This window comes from Oryctolagus cuniculus, chromosome 8 (assembly GCF_964237555.1).
Source record: "Oryctolagus cuniculus chromosome 8, mOryCun1.1, whole genome shotgun sequence".
In the NCBI taxonomy this organism is placed as follows: Eukaryota; Metazoa; Chordata; class Mammalia; order Lagomorpha; family Leporidae; genus Oryctolagus; species Oryctolagus cuniculus.
Genome location: NC_091439.1, coordinates 65755877 through 65773814, shown reverse-complemented (window position 1 = coordinate 65773814; position 17938 = coordinate 65755877). Strand labels below are relative to the sequence as shown.

The 17938-nt window shown below is 38.9% G+C and overlaps 1 protein-coding gene across 2 annotated transcripts in view; it reads left to right on the top strand.

Annotated features, from left to right (window-relative positions):
• MTTP (microsomal triglyceride transfer protein) overlaps window positions 1-17938 on the top strand; it is a 75102-nt gene that overhangs the window by 829 nt on the left and 56335 nt on the right. The window contains exons 2-3 of one of the 2 annotated variants that reach the window (XM_051820148.2): window positions 7527-7717; window positions 17367-17554. In XM_051820148.2, the coding sequence (XP_051676108.2) occupies window positions 7669-7717; window positions 17367-17554 (237 nt within the window). In that variant the 5' untranslated portion in view covers window positions 7527-7668. Of the gene's footprint in view, window positions 1-7526; window positions 7718-10773; window positions 10930-17366; window positions 17555-17938 lie in introns of those variants that run through there. The other variant, XM_002716956.5, reaches the window with a different exon arrangement.

Sequence of the window (17938 nt, the reverse complement as noted above, 5' to 3'; positions counted from 1 at the left end):
AAGGCATACTTGAATATGTTTAAAGACTTCCATGAACACAAAGTTAAATTGAAAATTTGAGGTTCTCTAAAAGAATTGGAACTTTCCTGAATTTAGTAAAACAAAAACAAAAACTGAATTCATTCTTGCATTAAACCCTCAAATTTTATTTTAAGAACTGCCAGCTGTCACATTGTTGTGGTACCTCTCTTTCTCTCATCTCAAATCTAAAAGTTCTCTGTTACCTGAGCATTGGCAGTGAAGTCTGGATCCATTTCTGATCCGTTAGTAGGGCATCTTTTTTCAGCTGCCTCCATATCAGGGCAAAGAGTAGCAGAGTGAGGATTAGTAATTGGATATGTAGCCCTTCACATGTAGGTCATTAAATTCAGGCTGGCATCGTGATGTGCCAGATCTTTCGACAGCTGTTCAGCTGCCCCTATGGGATCTTTTTTATAAATAATTATACATTTTTTCCAGAATTAATACCAGGCATCCTTAGATATTTAAAACAAGGTAATTTTTTTAAATCCTCATTTTAACTGTGGAGTCAATTCATTTTCTTTTGACATAGCCATTTAATTTTGTAGTCATATGGTACAAAATTTAAAGATTCTAGAATCAATCCAAAGTAAACACCAAAAAAAAAATTTTTTTTTACCAAAGACTGAAGGCATACAGAAAATTTAAGCAGGGGAAATATGAAACAATCTTTTCATTGATTTGTATAATTTAATGTATTTGACACATTTATTAAAGGCCATGCATTTTGTCTTAGGTGATATAAAGATGACTAAGCATGATCCCTGCCCTTGAGGCATCCCTAGCCTAGCAGGAGAGCTGGAAGTATAAGCCAGACAGCATACAATGTCATTGAGGTGCCTGAACATGAAAAGGAGAAACTAAGGCTTCCTTGAGGCAGAGGATTTAATTTCAGAAACTAAATGATTTTACTTCATTTTGGAAAGTGGGTAGAGGTTTCCAGATGTCAGGAAGGCAACGGACTTTAAAGTGTTGGGAACAATGAAAGCAAAGAACTGAGCATGTCAGAGTTTCTGCACATGACTGGAAAAGCTGTGGGCAGGAGGAAGAAGGTGTAATTCCATTATTTGGATTACTTAGGGAATACAGAAAAAACATCAGTTTTAGAAAAAACTAGTAAGTTTGGTTTTGAATATGTGGATTCTGGGGAAGTCTTCAGGACATTTAAATAGAAATATTTAAGAATGTTTGTAGCTTAAGCCAACATAAGAGGTCGTGTGTGGATTGGCAAACCTGTATTGTCTGTAAGGACTGGGTGGTAACAAGTTAGAAAAGCTATGTGGGAAGCAAGTGCCACAAACCTGATAGGGCAGGTCCTCTTTAATCAATATAAATTCCAAGAAAGGAGATGAACCTAATGGCATAAGATCCTAATCTTTAAAAAAAACAGCCAGAAATCTGAATTTATATGTGAAATCTGTCTTTTAAATGTTGCAAACTATTTTGTTTGTCTTTTAAAATACTGAGCAGTCATTATAGAAAACCATATGGAGGTTCTAAAGAAATTAAAAATAGAACTATCGTCTGACCCAGCAGTCTCCCTTCTGGGCACATACCCAAAGGCAATGCAGTCACCACCTTGGAAAGATATCTGCACTCCCAGGCTCACTGCAGCGTTCTTCACAATAGCCAAGATGTGGAGACAGCCTGAGTGTCCACTGACAGATTAATAAATAGATAAAGAAACTGTATATAACTGAATAGGATTCAGCCCTAAAAAGAACAAGGTTTTGCTATGTTCCACAATATGGGTGTGCATAGAGGACATTCTGCTAAGATAAGCCAGGCACAGAAAGAAAAAATACTGTATGATCTCAGTTGTATATGGAATCTTTTTTTAAAAAATTGAAATATACAGAGATGAAGAACAAACTAGCAAATATCAGGATTGGAGATGGGAAAGTGAGGGGAGATAATGTGGATATGTAAGTCAAAGGATACAAAATAGCAGATCCGTAGGATGAACAAGTCCAGAGATACAGTGTATAACCTGAGGGCTGTAGGTCATAAAATTATTCTCTGGTTTACAGGGCCACTGAGTGTTGAATTCTTTTTGTTTTCTGACAGAGGATGTTTTTCTTTTTTTAAAGGCTTATTTATTTATTTGAAAGAGTTACGCAGAGAGAGAAGGAAAGGCAGAGAGAGAGAGAAAGAGAGAGAGAAAGTCTTCCATCCACTGGTTTACTCCCCAGTTGGCTGCAATGGCCAGAGCTGCACCAATGCAAAGCCAAGAGCCAGGAGCGTCTTCCGGGTCTTCCACGTGGGTGCAGGGGCCCAAGGACTTGAGCCATCTTCTACTGCTTTCCCAGGCCATAAAAGAAAGCTGGATTGGAAGTGGAGCAGCCGGGTCTTGAACAGGTGCCCATATGGGATGCCAGTGCTTTAGGCCAGGGTGTTAACCTATTGTGCCACAGTGCTGGCCCCAAGAGGGACCAGGATAAGTACCTGGCTCCTGCCATTGGATCAGCGCAGTGCACCTGCCACAGCGCGCTGGCCGCGGCGGCCATTGGAGGGTGAACCAACGGCAAAAGGAAGACCTTTCTCTCTGTCTCTTTCACTGTCCACTCTGCCTATCAAAAAAAAAAGAAAAAAAAAAAGACAAGTATGACAGTATATGTGTAGGGGCAGAAGTAGTACTTGATTGAATAATTCGGAACTATCCTGCATACAATGGAAATCACACTGCTCCCTCTCCCGGAATTCAGCTTTCCAGCCCTTTTATGTAGCCCTTTCTGTATGGGAATTGCAGTTTTCAGGATCTCAGCCTTTGGCACTTTTTTTCTTTTCATTTCTTTTTTAAAAAGATTTATTTTATTTATTTGAAAGACAAAGTTACAGAGAGAGGTAGAGACAGAGAGAGGTCTTCCATCCACTGGTTCAGTCCCCAGATGGTGCAGTGGCCGGAGCTGCACCGATCCGAAGCCAGGAGCCAGGAGCTTCCTCCGGGTCTCCCACGTGGGTGCAGGGTCCCAAGGACTTGCGCCATCTTCTACTGCTATCCCAGGCCACAGCAGAGAGCTGGATCGGAAGAGGAGCAGCCAGGACTAGAACCGGCATCCATATGGGATACTGGTGCTTCAGGCCAGGGCGTTAACCTGTTGCGCTACAGTGCTGGCTCCGGCACTTTTAATCTTTGGGGATTGTTATTTGGGGATTTTTGATCTTTAGGGATTTTTAAACTTAAGGGATTTTACTCATTAGCGATTTTGACTTTTGGGAATTTCAACATTGAAGATCATAGCATTCAGGGTTGTGTACTTCGGGGTTATGACTGGCACTGATTGGTAATACAGACGTCTGATATGATGAAAATGGCACTTAACTTCTCTGTTCTTCCTCCTCCAAACTTGTTACCCCAATCAAACCTGAGAAATACAGCACAAGAATTCCTATAGAGGAGCATCTTACAAAACTCCTGCCCAGTGCTTTTCAGAGTTGTCACAACCAAGAGGAGTCTGAGGATACCCAAGAACTAAGTCTAATGTATCCTAGATGGACACAAAAGAAAATGATTAGGCAAAAAAAAAAAAAAAAGAAGTAACCTAAATAAGATGTGAATTTTAGTTAATGTATTACTACTGGTTAATATTAGAGATTACGATCCCTAATAATAGGGCTACCTTGGTGCAGATTATATGAGAAATCCATGCTATCTTAACAGTTTTTGGTAAATCTGAAATTGTTAGACACAATGAAAATATTTTTAAAATAACATGGAATGCAGGGGCTGACGTTGTGATGTAGTGGGTACAGCTGTCCTCTGCAATCCTGGCATCCCATTGGGTGCCAATTTGAGTCTGAGCTGCTTTACTTCCTGTCTAGCTCCCTGCTAATGAGCTTGTGCCCCTGCACCCACATGGGAGACACAAATGAAGCTCCTGGCTACTGGCTTTGGCCTGGTCCAGTGCTGTCTGTGGCAGTCATTTGGGGAGTGAACCATCAAATGGAAGATCTCTCTCTCGCTCGCTCTTGCTCTAACTCTGCCTTTCAGATAAATAAGTCTTTAAAAAAACAAAATTAACATGGAATGCAACAAAATATAAATATGCTGAAATTCTCTAGGGATAATAGTGTTTTCACTGAATATTCTTTTAATCCTATTTCTGTGCTCACACGAGCATGTATGTTTAAACAAAAAAAATCTTAAACTGTGTCTGTATCTGCTGTTTGATAGACTACTTTCTTTTACTTACCAAGCTATGGTAAGCATATGTTTAAACATACAGGTATAGTATTCAGTGGCTTCATGTTCAACTGAGGTACCATAATTTATTGAACTAATTCTTCTCGTTGAAGGAACATTATTATTCTGTCCAGCTTTTCAGTATACCACAAAGAAGGTCCTTGTGACATCATTTTAAAAGATACTTTAGTCTTGGAACAGACATTGTACAATGGTTAAGCCACCTCTTGAGATACCTACATTCCTTATTGAAGTGCTGGTTCTACTCCTGGCTACTGTGCTCTGGATCAGTACCCTGCTAAGGTGCTGTGAAGTAGTTGGTGATGGCTCAAGTACTTGAGTTCCTGCCACCCACTTGGGAAATGCAGCTGGAATTCCTGGCTGCTGACTTCACCCTGGCTCAGCCCTGGCTGTTGTGACCATTTGGGGAATGAACCAGCAGATGGAGGTTACCTTTCGCTCTCTCTGTCACTATGCCTTTTAAATAAATAAATTTTTAAAAATACATTAGTCATATAAACTTTAAGTTATGCCCAAACCCACAAGAATTTTTTAAAAATATTTATTTATTTGAAAGGCAGAAAGAGAGACTGACTTTCCATCTGCTGGTTCACTGGTTCACTTCTTTTTTTTTTTTTTTTTTTTTTAACAGGCAGAGTTAGAGAGAGACAGACAGACAGAAAGGTCTTCCTTCTGTTGGTTCACCTCCCAAATGGCCGCTGTGGCTGGTGTGCTGTGCTGATCCAAAGCCAGGAGCCAGGTAATTCCTCCTGGTCTCCCATGCAGGTGCAGGGCCCAAGCACTTGGGCCATCCTCCACTGCCTTCCCGGGCCACAGCAGAGAGCTGGACTGGAAGAGGAGCAACCGGGACAGAATCCGGTGCCCCAAGTGGGACTAGAACCCAGGGTGCCGGCGCCGCAGGTGGAGGATTAGCCAAGTGAGCCACGGCACTGGCCATGCTGGTTCAATTCTTAGGTGGCCGTAACAGCCAGGTCTATGCCACACAAAGCCAGAAGGCAAGAACTCCGTCCTGTTCTCCTGTGTGGGAGGCTGGGAAAGTATATGGGCCATCTTCCACTGCCTTCCCAGGTGTATTAGTACGAAGCTGCTTGGAAGTGGAGCAGCTGGAACATGAACCCTGTCACTCTGACAAGGGATGCTGACATGGCAAGCAACAGCTTTACCACTATGCTACAAAGACAGCTGCCTGCTTTAGGTTTATTGAGCCTCTTGAACCTGTGGATACATGATGGTGGTGAGCAGAAAAATGGCTCCTCAAATATGTCCATGCCTTAATTCCCAGAATCTATGAATATCTGTTAAGATTGCACCTGATATTAAGATTGCTAGTCAGCTGACCCTAAGATAGAAAAAATATGGGCCCCATTTAATCACAAGGGTCCATAAAGTGGAATAGGAAACAGAGAAGTTGGTCAGAGTGATGTAATATGAGAAGGACTCAACCCACCTTTGAAGATAGAGGTGCGGTGAGCCAAGGAAAGCAGGCAGCTTGTAGAAGCTGGAAAAGGCAAGGAAACTGATTCCCCCTTGGAACCTGCAGAAATGGCTGCACCCTGCCAACACTTTGATTTTAGCCTCGCTTGATCAATGTAGATATTTCGATTTTCAGGACCATAAGATGACACATCTGGTGTTATAAACCACTAATTTTGTGGTCATTTTGTTATGGCAGCTACAGAGAACGAATTTAGTGCCTTCCAATATTTCTGGGAAACTGCTCAAGTATTCTCTCCAAACACCATGGCTCCACTCACACTCTATCTTCCATATTTCTTGACCTGTCATTAGTATTCTCTATCTTCTTATTTTGGTGACTTCTTAAACCAACTGCTTTTCCTTTCTACTGATGTGGGCATGAGCATTTGAATTTTCCACTCTAGGTTCTTGCCTCTCCCAGAGATAAATCCAAGCAGAGACATCTTAAGAACAGGATTAATTTAAGAGAGAAAGCATTCAAATGTGGGTGGCTGCCCCACACAGAGAATGCCCATCATAGTTAGGCAAGAGGGTTGTCGGAGGGGAGGGTTTGTGCATGGGGAGCCTGAATAGCACCTCCAGCCCCTCCAACCATGGTCTGTGGTGAAGAGGGCTCTCCCCATTCTCAGTCTCTTTTGTTGGGTAAGGAGTGGTGCTTTAGCATGTATGAAACCATCTGGGAATTTAATGGCACTTCTGTTGATGGAATTTAATATTATCATGACATTTCTTGGGTTGGTGACATGTTAAACAGATAAAGAGGTAACATGCAGGACTGCAAGTGTTCTAGGGCACTTGGGCTAAACTTAGCTGCCTGCCTATTCACATCATATCACTACCTCAAATAAAATGTTTATGTTTTAAGAATTATTTCACAAATATAATTGTGTTTTATTAAATATAATTTTAAAAGAAATTTTTATTTTTTATATTCAGATACTTTATTTTAGGACCTGGATTTTTTGTTTGTTTGTTTGTTTGTTTGTTTGTTTTGGACAGGCAGAGTTAGACAGTGAGAGAGAGAGAGTTATAGACGGTGAGAGACAGAGAGAAAGGTCTTCCATTGCTTCACTCCCCTTTAGCCAGCGCTGTGCCGATCCAAAGCCAGGAGCCGGGTGCTTCCTCCTGTTCTCCCATGTGGGTGCAGGGATCTAAGTACTTGGGCCATCCTCCACTGTCCTCCCAGGCCACAGCAGAGAGCTGGACTGGAAGAGGAGCAACCGGGACAGAATCCGGCGCCCCTACCAGGACTAGAAACCTGGGGTGCTGGCGCTGCAGGCAGGGGATTAGCCAAGTGAGCCACGGCACTGGCCTGGAATTTCCTTTTTATCCAGTAAATGTATTTAGAACAAACTTCAAAATTTTCTTCTCTTTATAGTAAGCTACTGAAAGAGCTCTACTAATTCTCTTGTTTAAATGCTGGCAACTCATTTTTGTGTGGCCAATTCACAGTCCTCTCAGGTAACTTACATGATGCATGAGCATGTTTGGTTGTTGTCAATTATATACATGCATGTACACATGAAGAGATACAGTTTGGCTGATGACGCTGTTTTGGAAAATTATTGTCTTTATTATAGTCTTAGGTTCCGAATCACTTAAATGTAAGTGTCAAGCTTACTTTTTGTTCAGTGAAGGGATTTAATGAATCTAAATTTTTCTGAAAGATAATTCTTGAACCATACCTTTTAAAGTAATGTTTTTATAATTTTGCCTTGGTATTAAGGGAGTCATCAGTAAGAATTATTATTGCCTAACAAGCAAAAAAATTTTTTTAAAAATTGCTATATGATATTCTTTTTTATAATTTTTTTTCCTCTGAAAGGCAGAGATCTTCCATCTGGCAGCTTACTCCTCAGACGCTTAACAACAGCTGGAGCTGGATCAGTCTGAAGCCAGGAATCCAGGTCTTAGTGGATGTCAAAGACCCCAAGTATTGAAGCCATCACCTGCACATTAGCAGGAAGATGGAATCAGGAGCAGAGCTGAGACTTGAACACAGGCCCTCTGATATGGGTGAGATATGAGCGTCCCAAGCAGTGTCTCAACTGCTGTGCCGAACAGCCATCTCCCCCTAGTTTTCTTTCATGACTGTTTTTAAATAACAATTCCTTTGTAGAAATGAAAATGTTGAAGTATTATGACTGTTCAGCAATAACTTGAAGTTTCCTTCTAAAGGTTTTTTTTCCCCCACTGTCATGCTTCTTTCTAGGAACAGAGTAGTGTTCTGATATTATAAGCAGTCTGTGTTTTTTTTTTTTTCATACAGCTATCATAATCCTGACTTAACATGTGAGTGTCTATTAAGGTGATATGTTTCCTTCCAACTGTAAGTGGGGTGAAGGTCATTTATCATCTAGTCCAGGAAAAAAAAGTTAACTCCTAACAACCTATGACACTCAACAGAAATACGTCTGTACTTTTAAATTAGTCATTCATCTTTATTTCATAGTGTCATTATTTATCACAGCAAAATGGTAGTACAGCAAATATTTCACCACATCATGTACTACCAAAGGGTAGCAATAGCAGTGTTTTAGAATGTTCAACTTGATTCTGACCTGACTGGTGTGCTCAACTTTTCCCCAATGGACATCTAACTACAAACATCAAGTGCTCTGTTAGCTCCCATAAAGCATTGTGATTGGCTTATTAAAAGACAGTCCTTATTAGCAATTTCATGTCATCTGTAAAAAACTGATTCTCCTCCCCTCAGCTACATTCCACCTGTAATGTTTTTTAAGCAAAGAAGAATATCAGCTTCAGGTTTCAAGGTTTATTTTCCTATATTCCATAAAGCATTCCTTAAATTAATCCAGGAACTATTGTTTTAAATACATAAAATGATTGTTATAAGGATAAATGTTAAAAATGTAAATGCTTAACATAGTGTATTGTACATAGTAATTCTTTGGGTGGCTCCTCTCCTTATTTTTATACTGTGCTGTGCTTTTGCCCTGCTTTGTGTGACATATAAAATAGCTGGTGAGTTTTAGGAGATTCCTCCCACATATATCGTTCAGTATTTGCTCTACTTGGTCAACAGAGCTACAGGGAGAGTGCATCTTTTTGGAATACCGAGTTCATTAAATATAGAAAAGCTTTAGCATTCTTATTTCATCTCCGGTAAAACAATATCAAGAAGTCTTTTCTCAGAAGTCTTTGTAAAAAGAGAAAGTTATAAGCAAAATATAAAAGAGTGGTGTTGTTTAAAACCACAGCAATGGCCCTAGTTGAACATCGTATGTTGAAATGACTACTTAATTCAGTGACTCATAGGAGCTTTCTAGTGGAAATCAAGTGTTCAAATGAAGAAGCGTTTATTTTGTTAGGCAATAGTGATATGCCTTTTATTGGTTGGACTCTGGTAAACACCTGACAAAGAACAGTACTTTACCCGAAGAGACACGTATCAGGAACCATATACTGTAACCACAGATATTACAGATTTATGCAGCTGTGAGCCTGGAAATACAAAAGGCAGTTCTTAGAGTATTGTGTGAGATGCAAACTAGTCCTTGGCTTAAATAAATGTATAGGCAAAGTTTAAGTGACTAGGATTTCATATCCATATGCATGTATTACAGAAATTGTGGGAACACTTAGAAGTCTATTCAAATGGAAAACAATAAAGCACTTTCATGTTCCCTCATATTCATTATCCCTGTTATTTATAAAAACATTTTTTAACAGAGGTTATTTTCTCAGAATGACTTTTGCTGTTTAACTGCAGCAACAATTAGTTAGTATTTATATCTAAGTTTATATGCCCAGCTAAATAATTTATTTTTGTTAAGTAGTTTAGTTTTGATTCATACGTAAGATTTATGATAGCACATCAAGCTATAGTCTCAGTAGAAGATAAGAACAAATAATTTTCATCTTTTAGTTTATATAAAAATACAATTCAAGCAGAAAATATTTAACTTTGGAGATTTTTTAGTTTTATATTTCACTTTGTGGCCCTGTTGCTCAAGTCTGCTCTCCTGTACCCAGTTTTTCGAGAGGATTTAAGCTGAAAGCTAAGGTTCTAGAAAAGGATCAATACAGGGACCAGGGTAGATTTAGGAACCCATCTTATACTGAAGTATGGCCATAGTGTTTTCAAATACATTCAAATAGTCCTTCCCCAGCGCTTGCCCCCTTTCCTTGCCAAAACATTCCCTGTGTTCTCCAAGCCACCTCATTTTAGTAGATTTTGTTCATATCAGTTCTCTTTAATGGAAGTTTCCAGATGGAAACAACATTGCAAAGGAGCATGGCCTTAGCCACACTAAAGTATTCTCTTTAATTCTAGAGAAGTTTCTGATTAATATTCAGTAGCAAAAAAGAGAGAGCTGTAATATACCTCTGATTCTTCTCCTGAAAATGAAATTCAGAAAGCACAGAACTTCAAAAGTCAGTTTGGGGACTCTATGTTTCTTGTTATTGATACAGATTGATATCTACAGTGTATGTTCAATTGACTTACTAGTACGTTAATAATAGACAGCGCTGATTTGTTCCAGCCTTTTACAGTTTCACACCTAAGGAGAATCATCTATGTTTCAGGAAAGAGAGTTCTGTGTACTTTAACATAATATTGAAGTGATGGTGGGACTTAGCAGTTTAAGTTTAAATTCCAAAAATCAGAACAATTTTTAAAAAACAGCACACAACTAGTACAACCCATTGAAGGATGACTATACAAGACATGAAAATTCAATTTAGTTGAGTTTGAGAAACCTTACAGCTCTCCCACATAAAGTGTTAAAAAGTAAAGACAGGCAGTTAATATAGGCATGACAATGATTATGTATTGAACAGAGAATTGCCCCACCACTTGGGATGTCCCTGCATTATTTCTACATTGATAGGAAGGAAGGTAGACTGGTTTGGTTTAGCTCTCAAAAATGAAAACTTTCTTGATTTTCCTTAGTGAGTGAAAAACATTTTTTTAGAGTAAGAGACTAAAAACTGTAGCCCACCTATGTTTAATCATTAATAGGGAGCCCTTTAGTGAACTTAGGTCCTGATTTTGGAGTTTGGAATCTGACCTTTCGCCAAAGATAAACATTATTGTTGCAGGTTCTGGGGAGGGTCACTCTCTCACTGGCTGCCTTCAGAAGAGTCCACTTCTCAGTGACTCCCACTGGGAACTGGATGCAGTAGGGGGTAGCTGGTCAATATGATTCTGCTTGCTGTGCTTTTTCTCTGCTTCATTTCCTCATATTCAGCTTCTGTTAAAGGTAAGTTTGTGTTGCTTTTGCTCAACTTTAATTTCAATCTTTGAGGATGGTGTGTGTGTGTGTGTGAGTGAGTGTGACAGTTGAAAGAGTTCCTAACTAAATCATCCCCAAAACTATGTAACTTTGGAATATTTGTGAAAGCAAGACTGGGCTGAAATGGAAAACAAATTCAAATGCCTCCATACATTAAGAGAATAGAAGCTCCTTTGAGTTTCAGTCCCTTCAGACCAGTGTATTTCTTCAGTTTCTCACTCATGGCCTATTTTTCAAAGGAGGAGAAAGATGCCAGCTATTGTTACCTGCTGTGGTTGTCACAGAGAATGCTGCTCCTTCATTTGAATTGTAAAAGAGAATTAAAAAAAAAAAAAAAAAAAAAACTTCAGTTCTTAAATTTCATTCTGGTTGCTTAGCAATGTTACTTCAAGAAGAATTAGACCCAATGGAAAAAGCATCTGATTTACCAAAGAATTATGAATGAAGTGATAAAGCATGTATTTAATTCCATTACCATTCGAAAGTGATAGAATAATCATAGTTGGTGCATTAAAGAAAGTAAAACTGCAAGCTATGGATTTAAGAAATAGGGCTTATCATTATTGGAAAACTAGTGTTGCTAGTTACAATTTTTGCTTTAAAAATGAAACTGATTTTAAAGCATGCACACGTGAGAAAGCATGAGCTAAAGACACATTTTATGAGAAATAATTTCAAAAGGCTGTATGAGATGTGTCAATGTGGAATCTTGTTTTAAGATGGATTGAATTGTAAACTTTGATCTTCTGAATGTTGCACTGTGTAAAATTATCACTTTTTAGCGTCTCCTACGACAGACTGTTAAAACCAATTGATCTAATACATAAATTTGCATGATAGGGTCCAATTTTTAAAAACTCTGAATTTTAAGTAGTTGGTATAAAATGCCTCACTTAGAAACTTTTAAAATCTGTTTGGGATAGATATGGATTTTGATCACTAAATAAAGTTTATCTTAAGATTCTTTTGTGTGAAGAATTTCCACAAGAAGAAAAAGGACAATCTCTGTTATTGGGACAATAAATAGCTAAATTTTACTGATTTCACTTAAGCATATCACACATTGTATTCTTGAATTAAGCATAATATTTTCAATAATTTCTAAAATGTTTAATATTTAAAGGTACATCCCTTTCTTGGATGAAAAAAATAAGGATTTGTAAATCACGTCTGACTAAGAACTGTTAAAAGTTTACCATTTTATTATCTGTCCAATAAATTGTTGACTATTTGAAATATGAATGATTTTAACTTCTTAATGTCAGACCTTATATCATAGATTACTTAGAGAATAACAATAGAGATATAGCAGTTATTATGGACTTCTCTTTTTTCCCCAATCTATAAACTGGAAACATTGATAATTTGATGTTGCCAAATGCTCTTGTAAAGGATTTAAATGTGCACACACACATACACACACCTTAAAGTCATTTGGGAAAATGTAGTTTAGAACGTGACAGCCACAGTTTGCTTTGTACAATCTGAGTGGCAAGCCCAGATTTTTATAACTTGAAGTGTATGCAATTTCCAGGATGTCTTTCAGAAAAGATTACAAAATTATCTTACTTTTGCAAAGATTACTGAGGAAAGATATGGTATGTGTACATGTTGCTAGGGTCCCCTTCCAAAGTCCTGGAAGGAAACAGGGCAAGTTAGGGGCCCCTAAAGTTTAAGCTTTATTAGTTTCATGGTGGAATTACTTATTTCAAATGCAGATAAAAAGTGCAGTCCTCAGCTTTTACTACCTAGAGGGCACAATTATTTGTATTATAGTACCAGGAGTTGATTATACATTCTTTACCTTTTGGCGGTTAGCTAGCAAACCACTTGTAAAGAGTATCTTAAATTCAGGCTATTCTAAATTTTGGGATCCCATCTATCATCTCAAGATTTGTCTCTAACTTAAATTACCAGTGTGACTATCTGGTAAACCTTCAGATCTATATGGCTGTTGAGAGCAGGTTGAAATGCAAAGTAAATAGAGGAGGTTAGGATGAGTAGAAGAAAGTCTAAATGGTTTGCTGAGAGTGAACTTTCTAAAAACTCAAGCTTTCCCTGCTTTCTCTTAATTATACTTTGTAATGATGAGTCTATTCTCTATGCCTTCTGCAAGTTCTCTTTACATAGTACTTTTACTTTCTATTTAACTTTGTTCCCTGTAAGCCTGAATGGTTTCTTTATTTCCAGTCTTTTTCTCAGTCCCTGGCCCTACTTTTACTTTTCAGTTCGTTTGCATTAATCATATTCCTTTTTTTAACCCTTCATCCTACTTTTACTTCTGACTTTGTAATTTTGTCTCCTTATAATTTTCTAGTTTAACTCCATTTCCTATCACCATTGTACATTTCTTCAAATCTCACTTTTAATTTACCTGTGCTTCGTTTTCTTACTTAACCCAATAATCACTGTTCTATCTATGCTTTATAAATAGGTTTTCCAAAATATTTTTTTAAAAGTTTTAGAGTTTTGTGTCTCTTAAGCCACTTAAAAGCTCTAAATTCATTTGAAGGGGCAAACAGAAGAGTTATAGAACTCCTTTTGGGCTAAATTAATTTATGCATACTCTGAAAAATTAAGTTAATAATATAAATAGATCATGTTCCAATGCCCAGTGTGGCCAAATCTCCAACTAACGTAAACAGAAAAGTACTTACAAAAGAACAAGGTATCACAAAGCCAATACTAAGTACCCTCTACTCACTTGAGCCATTTTAGGCTTTTTAGGCATTAGGCAGATGAATGGGCATTTTAGACTGTTGAAAGGGCTGGGGAAAATGCTTTGGGAGAACAAGATCCATTCTTTCCTGTGCTTTATCACTTCCAAGTCATAGTCAAGAGCTCATCTGTGGTATGTCCCTTTTCATATTCTATGGACTAATAAAAACAAAACAAAACAAAAGATGAACATGACACTTTGAAAAGCTTTGAAATTTAAGAAAGGCTACCTTCCTCCAAATTTTTCATAATTATTTTTGACACAATTTCAGGTAGTCCCCAAGACTTTCAGTAAATGTAGACATCAAATCCTGCATGCTATCTGTTCTGTTGGGTTGAACTTGGAGTCAGTTTCTGTACGCTGCCATGTAATGTTTATCTTTCAGAATTCCTATGAGGATCAGATAAGACAACATGTGTTGCCTATTGCCCTATGTGGAATTTCATAGGTGTCATAAAATGGTGGCCTCTGTGTCTAAAATACCTTTGCTAACCAGAAAGCCCATTTTTGAACCTGCTGCAGAGTCCCCAGTTAAAAGGCAGAAGGTGGCACAGCTGTCTAGTGCAGTGATTAATATGACTTTTGGGGCACCCACACCACATACTAGAGTGCCCTGGACCAAGTCCCATTCTGCTCTAGATTCTAGGTTCCTAACACGCATACTGGGAGGCAGCAGGTGACGGCTCAAGTATTTGGGTCCTTGCCACCCACATGGGAGACCTGGATGGAGTTCCTGGTTCCCAGCTTTGGCCTAGCCCAGCCCTGGTTTTGGCAAGCATTTGGGGAATGAAGCAAAGTATGGGAGATATATGTCTCTTTGTCTCTGTTTCTCTCTTTCTACCTTTCTAATTAATTAATTAATGTTTTACATGCAAAAAAGATATTAGAGGCGAGGGAGTCACAAATGTCGTGTTCTTCAAGGTTTTTCTTGACTTTGTCTTTTTCTATCTGAAACCTCAGAGTTTTCCAGACTTGATGCTTGGACATAGTTTGTTTTTGTGGTTACACACTTGGGTACCAGCTCTCCTGCCTCCTTCTCTGGGCTCCTCTTGATGCTTATTAAAACCCTTGTCCCCTTTGTTTGAAAGTTTGTTAGATCATGTCATGTCACCACTCAAAGCTCTTTGGCAGCTTCCTGCCCCAGAGCCAGGCTACACATCTATGCAAGTGTCTTTCCAGGCCTCCCTGCCATCCATGGGCATCTGTTCAACCTCATCTCCCTTTGCTGTGTCACGCACATACTGAAATCCAGTCTCCTTGACCTCCCTGTTGCTCCTATCTTGCACCTGCATGAGCCCTGCTCAGGACCTTTGCATCTACTGTTCCCTCTCTGAGGGGAATGGTAGGGCAGGAAGAATAGGGGAGGATATTATTCCCACAGGAATGCACAGGGCCAGCATACAGCCTTTGCCCGGAATGTCTCCTTACTGAGGACCTTGCTTCAGTGTTCGCTTGCTTATTCCAGCTTCCTTCACTAGCACTTCTATCATACTACATAAGTTGCTTATTACTTGGTTTTGTTTTTTTTTTAATTGCCTTTCTCCCCTCAAGTAAGTATAAGCTCCATTAGGATAGACATTTTATCTCCCTTGTTAACTGGTAAAGCCCTGGAGGCTTGAAAAGAGCCTACCACCAAGTGGGTACTCAGACATCCTCGTTGAATGAGTGATTGAGTGAATCCCTAGCTTACTCCCTAGGAAAGAAAATGCTGCAACTTAAAGTTTTAGAGGAGTATAGTATATGTCACAGCATGGTCTCTAGAGCCAGTTGCCTGGGTTCAAATCATGTTTCCACCACTGATTCCCAGGTGACCCAAGTAAATGATTTGGTCTCTGGGTCACTCAGAGTCCTCATCTATAAAGTGAGTAATAACAAAGGCTACTTCTTGTGAGGATTAATGCAGAAAACATAGGGGCTATATATTTTGGCCATTTGTCCCCTCTGTGCAGTAAGTGGTGGAGAACAGAGAAGTTTGTTGCTGTGTAGATGGCAAGGCTTTTCAGAAGTTTTCTTTTTTTCACAGATTTTTAAAAAAATTATGTGAAAGGCAGAGTTACAGGGAGAGGGGGAGTTACAGGGAGAGGAAGAAGAAGAGGGGGAACGGGAGCAAGAGGGGCTCCCATCTGCTAGTTTACTCCCCAAATTGGGCTGGACCAGGTCAAAGCCAGGAGCCAGGAGCCTGGAGCTCCTTTTCCTGGTCTTCCATGTGGGTACAGGGGCCCAGGTTCTTGGATCATCCTATGTTTTTTTTTTTTCCTAGGCACATAAGTGGGGAGCTGGATCAGAAGTGGAGCAGCTAGGACTCCAACTATTGCGCATATGGGTTGCTGGTGTCGCAGGTGTCGGATTTACCCACCATGCCACATCCCAGAAGTTTTATTAATGCGTTTGATTCTCCAAAAAATAATTTTACATCCTTTCTCGGCTGCCTCACTTCTAGTCTAGTCATCCACACCCCTTTCCTGCCCTTCTCTTCATGCATATATATATATTTCTTGAAGGAAAAAAGTTATGGTTGGCCAGGCAATACAATCCCATTAGCACTGATAACTTTCTTGACACTCTCTTGAGAGCCATAGATATAAAATTTGCAAAAGGGGTTTATATGTGCATAAACTTTAAGTCATCTCTGGGAACAACATGATCATACTCTTCACATTTCTTTAGGGTAAGTTAAACTGAATTTTAGAGTGTGTGAACTCATGCATGCATCAGTTTTCTTGACTCACAACATTGATTTGCCTGTTGTTTGATATTAAATTGCCGCTGCCAAATTTAAGTTCATGCTAAGCTTTTATACAGTAAAACATTTTATGGAGGCACAGCCAACTTAAATTTCATATAGTTAGCCCTGAAATGTAGCCTTGAATGTAAAACTTGCTAATTAATAGAGTAAGTTGCACTGGAGGAATATTCCTTAAATATAAAAAAATCCAAATTAAGACCTACCTTTTTCTAACCCCTAAAACTAATTTACTATTCATCTTTTTGAATTCAAATAATACGTTAAATACAAATGGTGATTGTTAGTGGTTTTTTTTTTAATATTTTATTTATTTGAAGAGACAGAGAGAGAGAGAGAAAGAGAGAGAGATTCCTCATCTACTGGTTCACTCCCCTAAACACCCACAATAGCCAGGTGGAGCAGGCCAAAACCAGGAGCCCATAACTCATTGCAGGTCTCCAATATGCATGAGTGGGAGGAACCCAAGTACTTGAGCTATCACTTGCAGCTTCCCAAGGTGTATATTAGTGGGAAACTGGAATCAGGAGTAGAGCCAGGACTCAAAGGTTGTGGGTGTACTTATTAGAGTTTTAAAGCAATCTTTGGCAGGATCACTACTTGAAATCAAAATCACATTATTAAAAGCAGAATAATATCATTTTATTAACATGTCTTAGTTTAATCAAGGCAATTTTAGATAATCTGATAATTGATTTGAGATAAAAAGTGAGACTTTCTAACACGGAAGCCTATTTAGTAGTTAGTTTATTTCTTTATTTTCTCAAGTCACCGACTTAAGCAGATAGGCAAATAGAGCCATCTTTGATTCAGCAGGTATTTACTAAGCTGTCACTGAACACCACTGAGCTAGAGGAATGCGCTGGTGGTAAGACAGCACGTTCTCTGGCCTGACAGGTGCCTTATGGTCAAAACTTGACTTGTGCCACTGTCTTTATGCAGGTCACACAACTGGTCTCTCATTAAATAATGACCAGCTGTACAGGCTCACGTACACCACTGAAGTCTTTGTTGATCGAAGCAAAGGAAAACTCCAAGACAGTGTGGGCTTCCGAATTTTATCCAATGTGAATGTTGTCTTACTATGGAGGAATCCTGATGGAGATGATGACCAATTGATCCAAATCACAGTAGGTATTTTCTACCAAAAAAAAAAAAAAAAACCTTCTTAAATAAAAAAAAACACACACACACAAACATTAGATGCCAGCAGTGTGTTTCAGAGATGTACTATTTGATAGCATGTTTGTTATCTGTAACTAAAACAAGTAGATCCCCAGTTTTTAAGTGTTGGCTGATCAAAAGCAATCTGATCTTCCACATGGTTGAAGCAGGAAATTAGAAGGTCAGTAACAGAAGTATGATGTCTAATCCTGTGTGTCATATTAGTAGTGACATTAAACTAGGATTCATTCAAAATGTCCTGGAGTAAGAGGTCTAGAATCCATGTCATGTGAGAAACAAATGAAATCATTCCAGCTGAAAAAAAGAGGTACATTAGGGGGTGCCTGAGT